Source organism: Papaver somniferum, chromosome 5 (assembly GCF_003573695.1).
Source record: "Papaver somniferum cultivar HN1 chromosome 5, ASM357369v1, whole genome shotgun sequence".
NCBI lineage: Eukaryota > Viridiplantae > Streptophyta > Magnoliopsida > Ranunculales > Papaveraceae > Papaver > Papaver somniferum.
This window is the reverse complement of record NC_039362.1, coordinates 53,599,703-53,612,771: the sequence shown is the minus strand read 5'-3', so window position 1 is coordinate 53,612,771 and position 13,069 is coordinate 53,599,703. Positions and strand designations below refer to the sequence as shown.

Here is a 13,069-nt window from a genome sequence, read left to right as displayed (position 1 = left end):
AATACCTAAAACGCTGTGCTACCTTCACCTCCAGCGTTCTCCTTCAGCATTTTCCTTTTTCATGCAATGTTTGTAACTTCTCAAAAATGATTGCACCGCTTGCATTCATGAGTAGAATTTTCAATTCCAATTAAAGAACATTTTTCCTTGAAAATTTTTCCCCTTAAAGAAAAAATACCAAGTAAACCTAAAACTCTCACAAAGTCATTATCCGTCAATTGAAAACCAGAGAAATCAAACCACCACAAAAATACTTATTCAAAAATACTCAAGAAGGAAATATGCAAGGAAGACGATCATCAGGCGGCAGAACAAATATCTTCTTCAAGAATATTCGGCTCCAAATCTCAGAAACCGTATGAAGGTTTTATTAATTCATTCAAAGATGTGAAACCATAAAAGCTGAATGACGAAATATTACTTGACGAAATCCTAACTCCACCATGAAAGCAAGAAAGTAAAAGCAAACTTTTGGAAAGTCAAAAGAGGCTACACGTTAAGAAGAAATAGCAAAAGTGGAAAAATTGGTCGTTAACGGCAGACGCCTGGATCAATAACGCCTTCATCAGAGATTCTTCAAGCACTCTCCCCGGCACGCTCTCTGACAGCAAACGTTCCATCCAAACGCCTCCTCGGATGCAACAACCTCGGCGTTCCATCCAGAAGCCGCCTCAGCAGCAGCAACCGTAGCGTCCCATCCAGAAGCTACCACAGCAGCAGCTGCCATTTCCTGTCCGGCGTTTGCTTCAACAGAAGTCCCAGTGTATGTTTAATATATCGAAGCATACCAAATTTATCAATTTAGAGTATGCTCCAAAACTTGCCACGACCTCAAAAAGGTCGCCATACTAAGTTGGCTTCCCAAAACACGCCAGCTTCCCAAAAACGCGCTAGCTTCCCAAAAAACGCCAGCATGTCGCACGCTCATGCCGCACATGCCAGGCGTGCATGCCAGACACGCTTACCAGACACGCATGCCAGACGCGCTTACCAGACACGCATGCCAAACGCGCTTACCAGACGCGCATGCCAGACGCGCTTCCCAGACGCGCATGCCAGACGCGCTTCCCAGACGCGCATGCCAGACGCGCTTACCAGACGCGCTTACCAGGCACACATGCCGAACGTGCATGCCAAAAGGTATGCGCAAGCCATGCCATCCACGCTACCACGCCTCTGGCCACCAACGGAAAGTAGCGATAATCAATGGCTACCCTTCCTCCCGAGGTGCGGATCTCAGCCGTACAAGTTCGCCACCAAGCCTGTGGCAACTTTTGGCCGCAATGCCAAATTCCACGGTTGGCGTCAAACCCTAATTTTTCCACGCCAAAGGCATGCGCAAGCCATGCCAGCACCACGGCCACGCCACTGGCCGCCAAACGGAAGGTAGCCGCGATCAACGGCTACCCTTCCTCCTGAGATGCAAAATCTCGGCCGTCGAAGGTTGTTACTGAACCGGAAAGCCTCTCTATCTTAACTTGCCGCACATAGCAAAATGCTACACGTTTTCTAATGAAAACACTCGAGACATCAAAACATGTCACAAACTGTGGGATGCTCATCAGGGTATTGGTCTGGCGGTTTGCAGCGTGCGGCGTGCAATACGCCCGTTACAAGAAAGTGTCATAAGAGTGAGGTGGTTAGTAATAGCAAGAAATAAGTGGTGAAACGCATCTTCATTATGGAAAAATCAATTCTAGGCGTTACCCGCTACCACTTTTCCACCACTCAACCGCTTCCACTTCTTACGAGGCCAAGGTACGTTTTATTACGACTTGTATAAATAGGTTTCACCTATTTCTACCAAACAACAAGTTTTTGGTCAGGAGAACAATACACATCCAGAAATCACCTGGTAGCTTTCCATTCAGCTCGCCAGTTCAACTTTCGGATACAAGTTGCAAAACATCCACACTTCCAGAATCAACTGGCCTCAACACTTTCTTCGCTTCCATCCCTAAGACCAAACCTTCTCCTTCACTTTGTGACCGAAGCAAGCCTGGAACGGCCATTTCTTGGTTTAGGCCAGGATTGTACAGATTGATCTCTCGAATCAAATGTACTCCCGTGCAGTACATTGTTTTGGGTTTAGATTTGTTTCTCACCCGCACTCACACGAAATTACCGAAATCAGCAGAAATAATTTTCACCCACAAACACTTGATTGAACCATAGTTCTTGGTATATCGAGTATGTTGTAAGATTTAGATTCCAAAATTAAGTTTTGGAATAGATTAGGTAGTAAAGCTTAATATAATTCAAGTTACTCACAAAGATTGAAGAATCGAAATCGCACGAAGATATCATGAATTTGAAGAACTTCATCGAGGTTAGTAACGAAGACCGGTTTCTCCTTTCATACTTTTTTTTCCTTCTATATATCTATCTACAGAAAATGTTGGAAATTTGGGTACCATAGGATGAAATCAAAGAACAGAAAAGATTATTGTATCACTGAAATTTTAGCAATTATTTCGACCCTTTCCAAAAATTTACTAGTACAATTGATCAATGAAATATAGCTTTCACGATACAATGAAGCCCTGGAAACTTGTTGGGTTCAAGAGTTGTACTCCCTTGACCCAACCATGAATGTACAATATGATATTCTGATGATGTTTAGAGAGAAAATAAAACAAATATTTTGATGTTTCGAATTTGGGAGAAAACTTTTGCTATTTATAGAGGATTTCATGTCTTTTGGAGATGTCTCTTCATATCCAACAAACATTTTCAAAAGACATCCATTAATGAGAAGAGACGCGTCCGTAGAAAATTCCAGGACCCCCTTTCGTAACGGCAAACATATATTGAAAATATCCAATATCAAAGTCAATAACTTTAATAAAAAAATCATGTACAGAGAAAATCTTACCAATGATTAGCTTTTACTAAGTCTAGTAGTGTTTTGATTGTAAACTCTTGCTTGTTGAGAACTTGAAACTAAGCTTAGGTGAAAGAACAAATGTTTTAATAAAAATTCAAGATTTGCAAATTTGTTCTTGAGTTTGTAAAGTTTTGTTTAGTAGTTTATAACTAATGATTTTCAATCATTTGCTTTCACGAACCTGAATTTTGAGTTTGTGAACCTAAAGCTTATAGAACTCAAAATAATATTTGTAATTCATTTGAGTTCGCGAACCAAAAGTAAAAAAATTCTACTGACGACTTTAGATATTTGAGTTCTTGTTAACATTTTGTGTTTAAGTTCGCGAACCTTACAAGGCACAATTGTTCCAGTTTTTTTTTGTGTTGGAGTTTGTGAACCCAACGAGGCGTGAATGTCCATGTTGTTCATATTAGTTTGCAAACCTACAAAGCTTAGGAATTCTTTCTCTCTCTTATGTGTTCGCCAACTCAATTCCTTGAGCTCGCTAACTGTAGATTTTAACAGGCAAACCCAACACCTTATTGGGTTTGGGATTATTCAGTTATCTTTGATTTTCAAGGCGATTTATTCACATGTTTACAAATTATTATTTCTTAACAAATTCCTTTGCTTGGATAGTAATAGTGTACGTTATTTTCTCTTAATAGTTTGAAGATATCTTTGACAATTTTTTCTGTTAATAGAGTTTATTTGAGTTAAGAATTGTCTACAAGTTCAAACTATAAAAAGAACCTCAAAGCAAGTCTAACTCTAACTAAAGAAACAAATATATGTTTCTTAAGAAATGACTTAGATTTATCAATTAAGAATTAACTTAGGTTGAAAAAAATTCATTGCTTGCATCTTAATAAACCCAACCTTGATCGATTATTATAAATGGGAGACATCAGCAACACCGAAACAATCAATTCCTACATGTTTGTATATCTTATTGCAAAGTTTTTCCTCCACACCTAAGGATCTTCGAGATATAAGGTAAGACTTTGAAAGACTTCTCTTGGGATCCGTGAAGCACACGTTCACATATCTTTAATAGAAAAATAGTTTCATAATATATATCTGAATTTTTCTGTTTGTAATTTTTATCTATTCTAAGGTAATTTTTCTTCCGATATACGACCATACAAAAATTACCGATCAAATCCAAATTCGACAGAGAACTTCAAACACAATTGAGTATAACCGCTATCGATTGAAATTTTGTTGGTAAGTTTTCCACAATAATTCATTTTAGATTTAACTCTAGATTTTTTTTGAAGAGAATAAACCCTAGATTTAGATTCTTCTAAATAATGTAATATATTTATGTCTCATTGATCTTGAATCAGAAAAGAAATCATCATGTGTCCTTCTTGAGGCAGGGTAGCGCTAGTCTTCACGAAGGATCATGGAGAAACTCATAGGCCGGTAAAGGACATCAGCTAGAGGTATCAATTACGTAGGTTCTTACCAGAAACAAGAGACATAGAGACACAACTGAACCAGAGTAGTGTAGAAATCTAGAATGAAGTCATCTAATAGACTAATAATTGTAATGAATTAATATATTATGTATTCAAACTATATGAGGTCCTGTGATTTTCAACTTTGTAGTTTTCCTCATTAACAAAATTTCTAGTGTCTTGTTTTATTTTTATTTTCCGCATTATATTGATTTATCTTTATAACAAAGAAGTATGATCAGGTTATACGTTAATCAATCCTTCTGATTCAAGAATCTCTATTTGAGATTATCCAGGGATATTTCTTGTCTACTTTAATCTTTGATCGGTGTTCACGTAAGAAATAGTTTTGTAACGAAAAAACTGGTGGCGTATTTGACATCCTCTCCTTTTTAGTTGGTATCAGAGCACGCAAATACCGAAAATACCTAACGTCGCGTGTTTGCAAATGACCCAACTATGAACAAGAACTCAAGTTCTATCAACGTACCTACAATATTTAATGACACTACTTACTTATGGTAGAAAATTGCAATGCTACGCGATCTTCAATAAGCGAAGCTTTAGTGTCATATCCATGACCTTGATTGTGATATAATAACAAGTAAAAGACTTGAGAATAATATGTATGGTGTATGAACGTTTGGTTAGGCTTGGTGGTAGTGGACTTTGCTTAATGGCTTACTGGTTATGGAGATAGACGTCGGTGGGCTTGATTTAATAATAATAAAGGAAAAATATGTCGAGAAGAAATCATGAGTAGTAGAAAGTAGTAATAATAGAAAAGTGAGGTGGAAAGGGTAACATAAGGAGAGACAAGAGAAGGATGTATTAGAAAAGCAACGACCAATACGAGGATAGTTGACAGAGTTTAGAAGAGATGTGGAGATCTTAATAGGTAGAAGAGATGTGGAGATCTTAATAGGTAGAAGAGAAGACAGGGTTTAAGAAAATTAAATGATAAAAACAACAAATAGAGGATTGAAGACGGGCTCTTCATGCCATTTGACGTAGAGCGAAAGTGTAAAATATATAAAATAAGGTAGAAATAACCTGATATTAGCCCGTGTTTCATGAATACTTTTTTAATATATATATAAAATTACGATGGGCTTGTCTCATTTTATAAGGAAATATTAATGTTCTTGTCCTAATTAACTTAGAAAATAAGTAATGCTAAAATTGAATAATATCTCAAAAGAAATAAATTCTAAGAATAAGAAAATATTCTAAAATTGCCAACTAAAAGCTCTGTGTAATCTTATAAAATACTGAAAAAAATATATATTTGTACTATTTCGAGGAAAAAAAAGAATAAGAAATAACTAAAATAATAATAATTTGAAAAATAATAAAAACATAAATCTTAAATTTAATAGGTGTCCTACATCAGGAAGTTAACTACACATCCGAGTACGGAGGATCCGACGATACGATGACGGGTTGTGAGGAAAAGATCGCTTCTCTTCATCAATATTAGTTAATGTCTTGTCCACCTCATTTGCATGATCAACATCTCCGTAAATAATCATGATTTATTGAAAAAAAAGTGGTAAGACCAGGGGGTAAACAAAAGCAACGAGAAAAACCAAAAGGGTTACGGTAGAAATGAAGAAATAAATAATTATAACAACCATCAAAATAAAAAAGCAGACGAGATCAAGATAGGAAAACATAAATTGACCGGGAAAAAGATAATCAAGAAAACCTCTGAAAACTTCAGAAAAGAAAGATGATCGTAGAATAGGAACACCTTTGTTATTTATTTAAACAGAAGAAAAAACACAGACCCCTACCAGGATTATCTAAAACCTATGCAGAGTTTGTTAAAGACCATTGAAGTGCTAAGACGAAGAAGTGAAGACGAGATAACCTTAAGATGACACAAAACTTACAGCGAGACATTTTTTTTTAACGTAAAGAAATCAAAGGAAAAGAAAAACAGAAGGGAAGGAGAGAGGGTGCCATAAGACCTGACCTCCAAGAAAATAAGAGAAAAAATATCAAAAAATAAATATAAAATATGTTATGAAAGTATCAAAATTTACTTTCAGAAAGATATAAACTTCTTAAATATAGAAAACCTATATATCAAGATAAAAAATTTCTCAAAACAAGAAATTAGGAATAGTAAACTAAGATTACAAAGCATACATGCACAAATTTGGAATGAAATTAAATTTGTCGTATACCTCAACAAAGAAATATATAGACCTAGATTAATTCTTTTACACATCGACCAGACCTTATGGAAATCACCTTCTGTATTGAGACTGATTAAAAATTATAATTTTTACCCAATAGAGTAACATGCATGGATTGAGAGAATGTTATAGCCTCACTAATTTTTAGACAAATCTTCAATATTTTGTGGAATATTGGATTTTGGAAAAACCGATCTACTAGTAAGCATCCTTTTGGTATTCATCTTTAGAAACTTTAATGGATGTACTTGAACCTTTGATGTAAGGTTAACGGTTGGAGTTATAAAACCTCGACACGAATCACCAACGTCACCGATTGATTATTTTTAATCGTGTTAGATGAATGGATGAATTTGTGATAAAAAAAGAAGAAATCCATTTGTCGCTTTCCAAATCGCCATAAGAAAACTTCAAACTAAATCTTATGATCTTAAACAAAGTAGGACTACAGTAAAAATCCATTGAAACAATAACTTGAGGATTTGCAGGAAAGTCCACGATCTCGAGCAGAAAGATGGCTAATTGTTGTTAGTATTTTTTTTTCTTCCACGACCTTATGAGAATCAGTCACCGAGACATCAACAATGTATCACTTGAAAGACTACAAAATACCTAGCTTAGGCATTTAGACATCTATAGCCATAGGTCCGGACATAATAGGCCCTGTTTCGGAGTATCAACTGTAGCAAGACGTAATAGGTTCTGAAGGGCGTAATATTAGAGAGATCATTTGTAACCGACTGTACCAACCAGGCTTATCACTTTGCATCACTTAAAGGGTATGTATTTAAGATATCTATAAATAGAACGCTTAACCTTCAAGGTAACTGTCCATGTACTTTAAGCCTTTTATGAAATCATTTCTTCAACAATTGTAAGTCTTTATCTGTGTCTTAGCTTGGTAGTGAATTGATTAATAATTGGTGTGGTTGTTAGCTTTTTAGCAACTACAAGACCGATATCTAATAAATATATTTAAAATAAATAAAATAATTAAAAAGTTGGAGGGAGGGATTACCTAGCAGCCTCATACAAGGTATATCCGAACAATTATGAGATGACGGGATAGAAAATCTCCGATGACTAATCATTTTTCCTTTCCTTTTTTTCTTTTTTTGCTAGGAAAAAAAGATATATATTAATATACAGAAAGGATTACATATGAGTTAGGCCAAGCTGAAAATTATTGTCCAGCCATTCATACGAAACATTGAAATTTCTATTATATTTAACCACTTTATCAACCCAACCATTAAAATTCCTACTAACATACGCTGTTTTTGCATAACTGAAATCACTTAACAAAAAGAGGCAGTCCTCTACAATAGAATGATCGAACCAACTAATCTGGTCAATACTGTCATTAAGAAAAGAAATAGCATTCTTAGAATCACTTCTAAAACATATCTCATTGTAGCCTTTTTCTTTAACCCACTTCACAATTTCAAGTAAAACGAAACAATCATCTTCTTCAGATCTCATGGCATGTTCTGAGATTGTGTTTCACCATTTGCAGTCTCATGTTTGACTAAAAGTGACAATACCAATACCAGAGTTTTTATTATCCCTATCAAAAGATGCATCACAGTAAACAACATAGAAATGTCGTGGAAGATCTTTACTGGAAAGAAACACTTGTCCATGAATGGTAGTTGATTGATTATTATTCTGACAAGAGACTGGAAATTCTTTAGTATCACTAATAAGTCTGACATATAGTCTAGATGTATTCAATGAGTTGAGAGATTTTTGTTGAAAGATATGAAAGCATCTATCCCTCAAGAGACACCAAGTAGTGGTTAAAACAGAGAAACAACGATCATTTTTGAAGAGAAATGTTTATTAATCTAATCATAAATATTGATAGCAATAACTGAATCTTGAAGTACAAGGTTTCCAAAAGGCAAAGAATCCCAAACATATTTAGAAAAATGAAATGAAGAATAATATGCTCAACTGCTGCAGGTGTATTCAAATCATACATGTAGCAAGTGTTATCCTGATTAGGCCTAAAGACCGATAATATATTCTTAGTAGGCATAATACCTTCTATGCATTTCCACAATAAAAGTTTTATTTTAGGAAAAGAACGAGACCTTTCAAAGGCTCTTATGGATAGGAAAAACTTGGGGATTAAAACCAACAACAGAGAGATCACCAGCCAAAAACTTATGGACTGACTTGATAACAAAATTGTCATTTTTAATGAATGGTCAAACCAAGAATCTTAGTGTACATAATTTTTGGACTATTATCTTGTGTGAAATAGGCATGTACTAGGTCAGAATTCCAAGTTCCAGTATCATTATCTGTTTTTGGAATATAAAGGTTAAACTTTTTATCCATAAGAAAAATGGGGTTACACCCTAGTTACAAACAATGAATACCACATTTGCTACATTAGCTTAATGATTTTCTAATGGGTAATAAGATCCATAAGAAGAGTAGTATTATTAAATCACTTTGCCTCCATGCACCACATGCAAACAAAGCTTTTCACCTCATTGATGATAACCGTCTCCACCCTAAGTGCTTTATTAGCCGTCACACGTCTATTACGCTCTCCCCATATGACCCAGCAGATTGCAAAAAATAAGATATGCCTTATTTTTCTACCCATATTCCTTCATTTCCTTAATTTCCAAATCAATAATTGAGAGGAAATGTCCATGTTCTGCACCCACTTCAGGTTATAGCTAGCTACAAAGTAATTCCATATATTATGTGAGAATTTGCAGTAGGTAGCTTACTGTTTCGGTGTTTCCTCTTCCACATTACATAAGGAGAAAATGGTACTTGGCAAGATGCAACCTCTTCTCATTAAATTGTCTGTGGTTGCTGTGGGATTTTGTAATGCAGTCGAGAAAATGGTACTTGGCAAGATGCAACAACCTCTTCTCGTTAACTTGTCTATATTTGCTATGGCATTTTGTAATGCAATCCATAAGAAGAATTGGACTTTGGGAGGCACATGCTTGATCCAACACTTTGAAGAGGTACAATAGAGTTGTCTTGACCTGGAGAGTCTGCATCTGTAGTTCTGTATTGTTTGCAGTGATCCAGTTGTAACATGACTTTGTTGAGAAGCCTGAAGCCAAGTTGCTGACCAATATATCTTCTTCACCAGCTACCAGAGTAGGAGGGTCTCCTAAGAATGAAAAAGATTTCAAAGAATTCAGTTGCATTAGGATTACTTTTCATTAATATATGCCATGTCATTGTCCATCCACTTTTTACTTAAACTGAAGAAGAATCATCTCATCAATATATGATATTGTCCATCCACTTTTCACTTGAATCGAAGAAGAATCCTCTATTATGTGCTTACTTTTGTGATTAGGGTTAAGAGTTGCATAAAGGAGAAAGCGAAACTGCTTTCATTGAGAGTTGAAAGCACCTTCAGTTGAATCGAAGAAGAATCCTCCATTATGTTCTTGCTTTTGTGATTAGAGGTAAGAGTTGCATAAAGGAGAAAACGAAACAGGTGCTCTAACCAACTGAGCTATGAAAGCTGGTTTGCTCATTCCATTTACCCCTTTAGTCATCACCCACTGGACCTAAGTTATTTGAGTGATATGGAACTGTCCTTAGGTAAGGTTGGTTACTTGTCTGTCGTCGTAAACATGTTCGGCACGCGAGGTTGATGGGATGTACAAACCACATCTGATGTTAAGCGCGGTTCCTTTCTTTCAAAGGTGTTTGAAGTCACTGCCTTGGGGGTGCCCCCATTCGAATGTGAACACTTTTTTGGGTGCGGACTTTCTTGATCTCACACGTGCCCTTCATGTCTTGCTTTTTTTGAACGATAATGAAAATTAATCCTTCATGTCTTGCTGTTCGCGAAGAGGTTATTTGCTGATCCCATCATGCTGGTGTAGTTGGGTAATCTATATTGCAACCGATGGATGTAACACTTGCGAATAATTGTATACTCTTTTGTCCGCTACTTCATAAACTTCCATAAATATCGTATGATTCGTATCTAACCGTCAGATTTCAAACTTACATTACATTGCGTGGGAATCTTATATATACTGGCCCCATGATGTTAACTTCTGTCGAGATAAGATTCAGAATCTAAATATGATGGAGGATCTGGATTCCTCCAAGGAAGGGAATGATTCAAAATTGTATATTTTGCAAAGAGAATTATGTGTCCCACATGATATCATCGTGGAAAAATTTGATGATTATAGAATTCAACAAATCATCATCAGATACTCTTAAGTGTAGAATGTAAGCCAACAAAAGTATCAAATAAGGAAAAGCTTCAAATGGCGTGAAGCAAAGAACAAACATAGCTTTGTTATATAGAAAAAGAATCTGTGAAACTTTGGTTTTAGGATTTTGTTAATTGAGAAGAGAAGTGGGAGGATTTAAGTTGTTGATAAGGAGAAGTAGCAAATCTGGGGAAGTCAGCAGGAGAATTGTTTGTGGGTATATTTGATTGTATCCATGACATTACAATTGCTTTGGATTTGTATACTGGAATGAAAGATCCTGCTGCTTATAGAGTTAAAACCATGTCTCGTATTGCTCAATGGAAGATTGAAAACATTTCTTCTAATTATGCTTATATGAAATCAGATCCTTTCAAGCTTGGAAACTGGAATTGGTAACACAACACACATTCATTTTCTTTCTCTGTTTTCAATAATCTCTATGGTTTTTTGATTAAGTTTTTGATTATTCTGTAAAGGCATATATCAGTGGAGAAGAATCGAATGCTGTTTATAAAATTACACCCTGAGATATCAAATGTAACAAGAGATCATCCTCCTATTGCTTCATTTGTTATCCGGGTCATTTGTTATGCCGACAATCGAACTGTTCTGGTTCATCCAGGTGATACTTAATTTCTGAATTCATATACTGAATTTCGAGAAATTTCAATGTTTGGACCCCTTAAATATGTCTGTGGATTATGTATTGATGTGAATATGGCTTGTAATTTGCAGAGGTAACGGATAAACAACTGAAGAAAAACGACGATTTTATTTGGACAATTGATTCTTCATTTACAGGGAAGTTCATTGTTGAAGTTGAGTTTACTGATCTCAAGACAACTAGTCCAGACGTATGTTTCTCTGTCTCTCTTTTTGCCTTTTAATTTACACATACCTGGATGTCACGGCTAATTGTGCCGGATATTAGAGATCCGGCCGTACAGTTTCAGATTTAATAGCAAAGATCAGGCACCTTTAGATTGTTTTGGTCTGCATTATGGATACTCTTTAGTGCTGTCTGTTGAAGATTCCATGACTCATTTCACTTTAATCCACTTGCATTAAATGAGTCAATGATAAAAATAAATAGAATCAAAGTCGTTAAAGTAAGTGTGATTAAGAGCTAACATTCAAAGTGTGATTAAGAGCTAACATTCAAAGTCTTTTACTAATAAATAAATAGAATTATTAGTGTCTTTTGAATTAGCCCACTTTAAGAGCTAACATTCAAAGTCTGATATAGAGCTAACATTCATAATGTGACACACAGGGAGGTGAACTATGTTCAATCTGGGGTGAAGGATTCAACAAGAAACAGTCCGATACAAAAGCTCTAGCAGGACTAGCACAAATGTTATCTGAAAACATTCACAATGATATAACAATCAATACTTCTGATGGAAAACTAGGTGCTCATCGTGCTGTTCTTGCTGCACGGTCACCTGTTTTTCGTAGTATGTTCTCACATAATTTAAAAGAGACTGAATTGTCAAGCGTAGATATTTCTGATATGTCCATGGAAACTTGTCAAGCTTTCTTAAACTACATTCATGGAAGTATCGATGATGAGGAGTTCCTTAGTAATAGGCTTGCGCTTCTTCATGCTGCGGATAAGTACGATGTCTCTGAACTTAAAGAATCTTGTCATGATAGTCTTGTACAGGATATTAATACGGAGAACGTACTTGATCGGATACAAATTGCAAATCTGTATCAGTTGCCGATACTGAAGAGTACTTGTATGAGGTATCTAGTGAAGTTCGGCAAAATATTTGACATTCGTGACGAATTCACTGATTTTCTTGTGTGTAGAGATAGGGAACTCATAGCTGATATTTTCCATGAAGTTCTCAATAGTAGGAAAGGTTTCTGAAATTCTCATAAAAGGAAATATGAAAGACACTTAAATATCCTGGCGTTTTTAGCGGCCACTCAAAAGGATTTAGGGGCCATCAATTTATACCCAGCCAAAGACTCTAGTTAAGGGGTACCCTATATGATATTGAAGTTACATAAATGCCCTTCTGGTAAAACTGTATAAAAACCAAATCAAAAACAATTATACTCATTTCAACTTTTCTTCTTCCAGTTTCATATTATCTTCCGATTGTGGAAGAAAAAAAAAATTCCTCGTTCAACCGAAACATCGCCGCGAATCGTAAAATCAAAACATCGTCGATTCGATTATAAAACAATGGATAAGAAAAATGAAACCCACAGACCTAGAACCAAAAATGTTGCTCGGGGTATCGATCCAAACATTGGAATTTTAGCAAGAAATAAAGAAATTCTTGCTGCAAATGAAGA

The 13,069-nt window shown here is 35.6% G+C and overlaps 1 protein-coding gene across 1 annotated transcript; it reads left to right on the top strand.

The window, feature by feature from the left end:
* The first annotated feature begins 10,706 nt into the window (after positions 1–10,706).
* LOC113281581 (BTB/POZ domain-containing protein At1g55760-like) lies at positions 10,707–12,672 on the top strand. The gene is made up of 4 exons (XM_026530372.1): positions 10,707–11,151; positions 11,236–11,381; positions 11,495–11,613; positions 12,033–12,672. Exons 1-4 carry the CDS (start codon positions 11,027–11,029, stop codon positions 12,633–12,635), a joined length of 993 nt encoding a protein of 330 aa, XP_026386157.1. The 5' UTR covers positions 10,707–11,026; the 3' UTR covers positions 12,636–12,672.
* Positions 12,673–13,069: the final 397 nt, after the last annotated feature.

Coding starts and splice junctions, on each gene's coding strand:
- LOC113281581 (XM_026530372.1), top strand. CDS start 11,027: ATGAAAGATCCTGCTGCTTATAGAGTTAAAACCATGTCTCGTATTGCT. Junction 11,382..11,494: donor AACTGTTCTGGTTCATCCAG/GTGATACTTAAT, acceptor TGTAATTTGCAG/AGGTAACGGATAAACAACTG. Junction 11,614..12,032: donor TCAAGACAACTAGTCCAGAC/GTATGTTTCTCT, acceptor TGTGACACACAG/GGAGGTGAACTATGTTCAAT.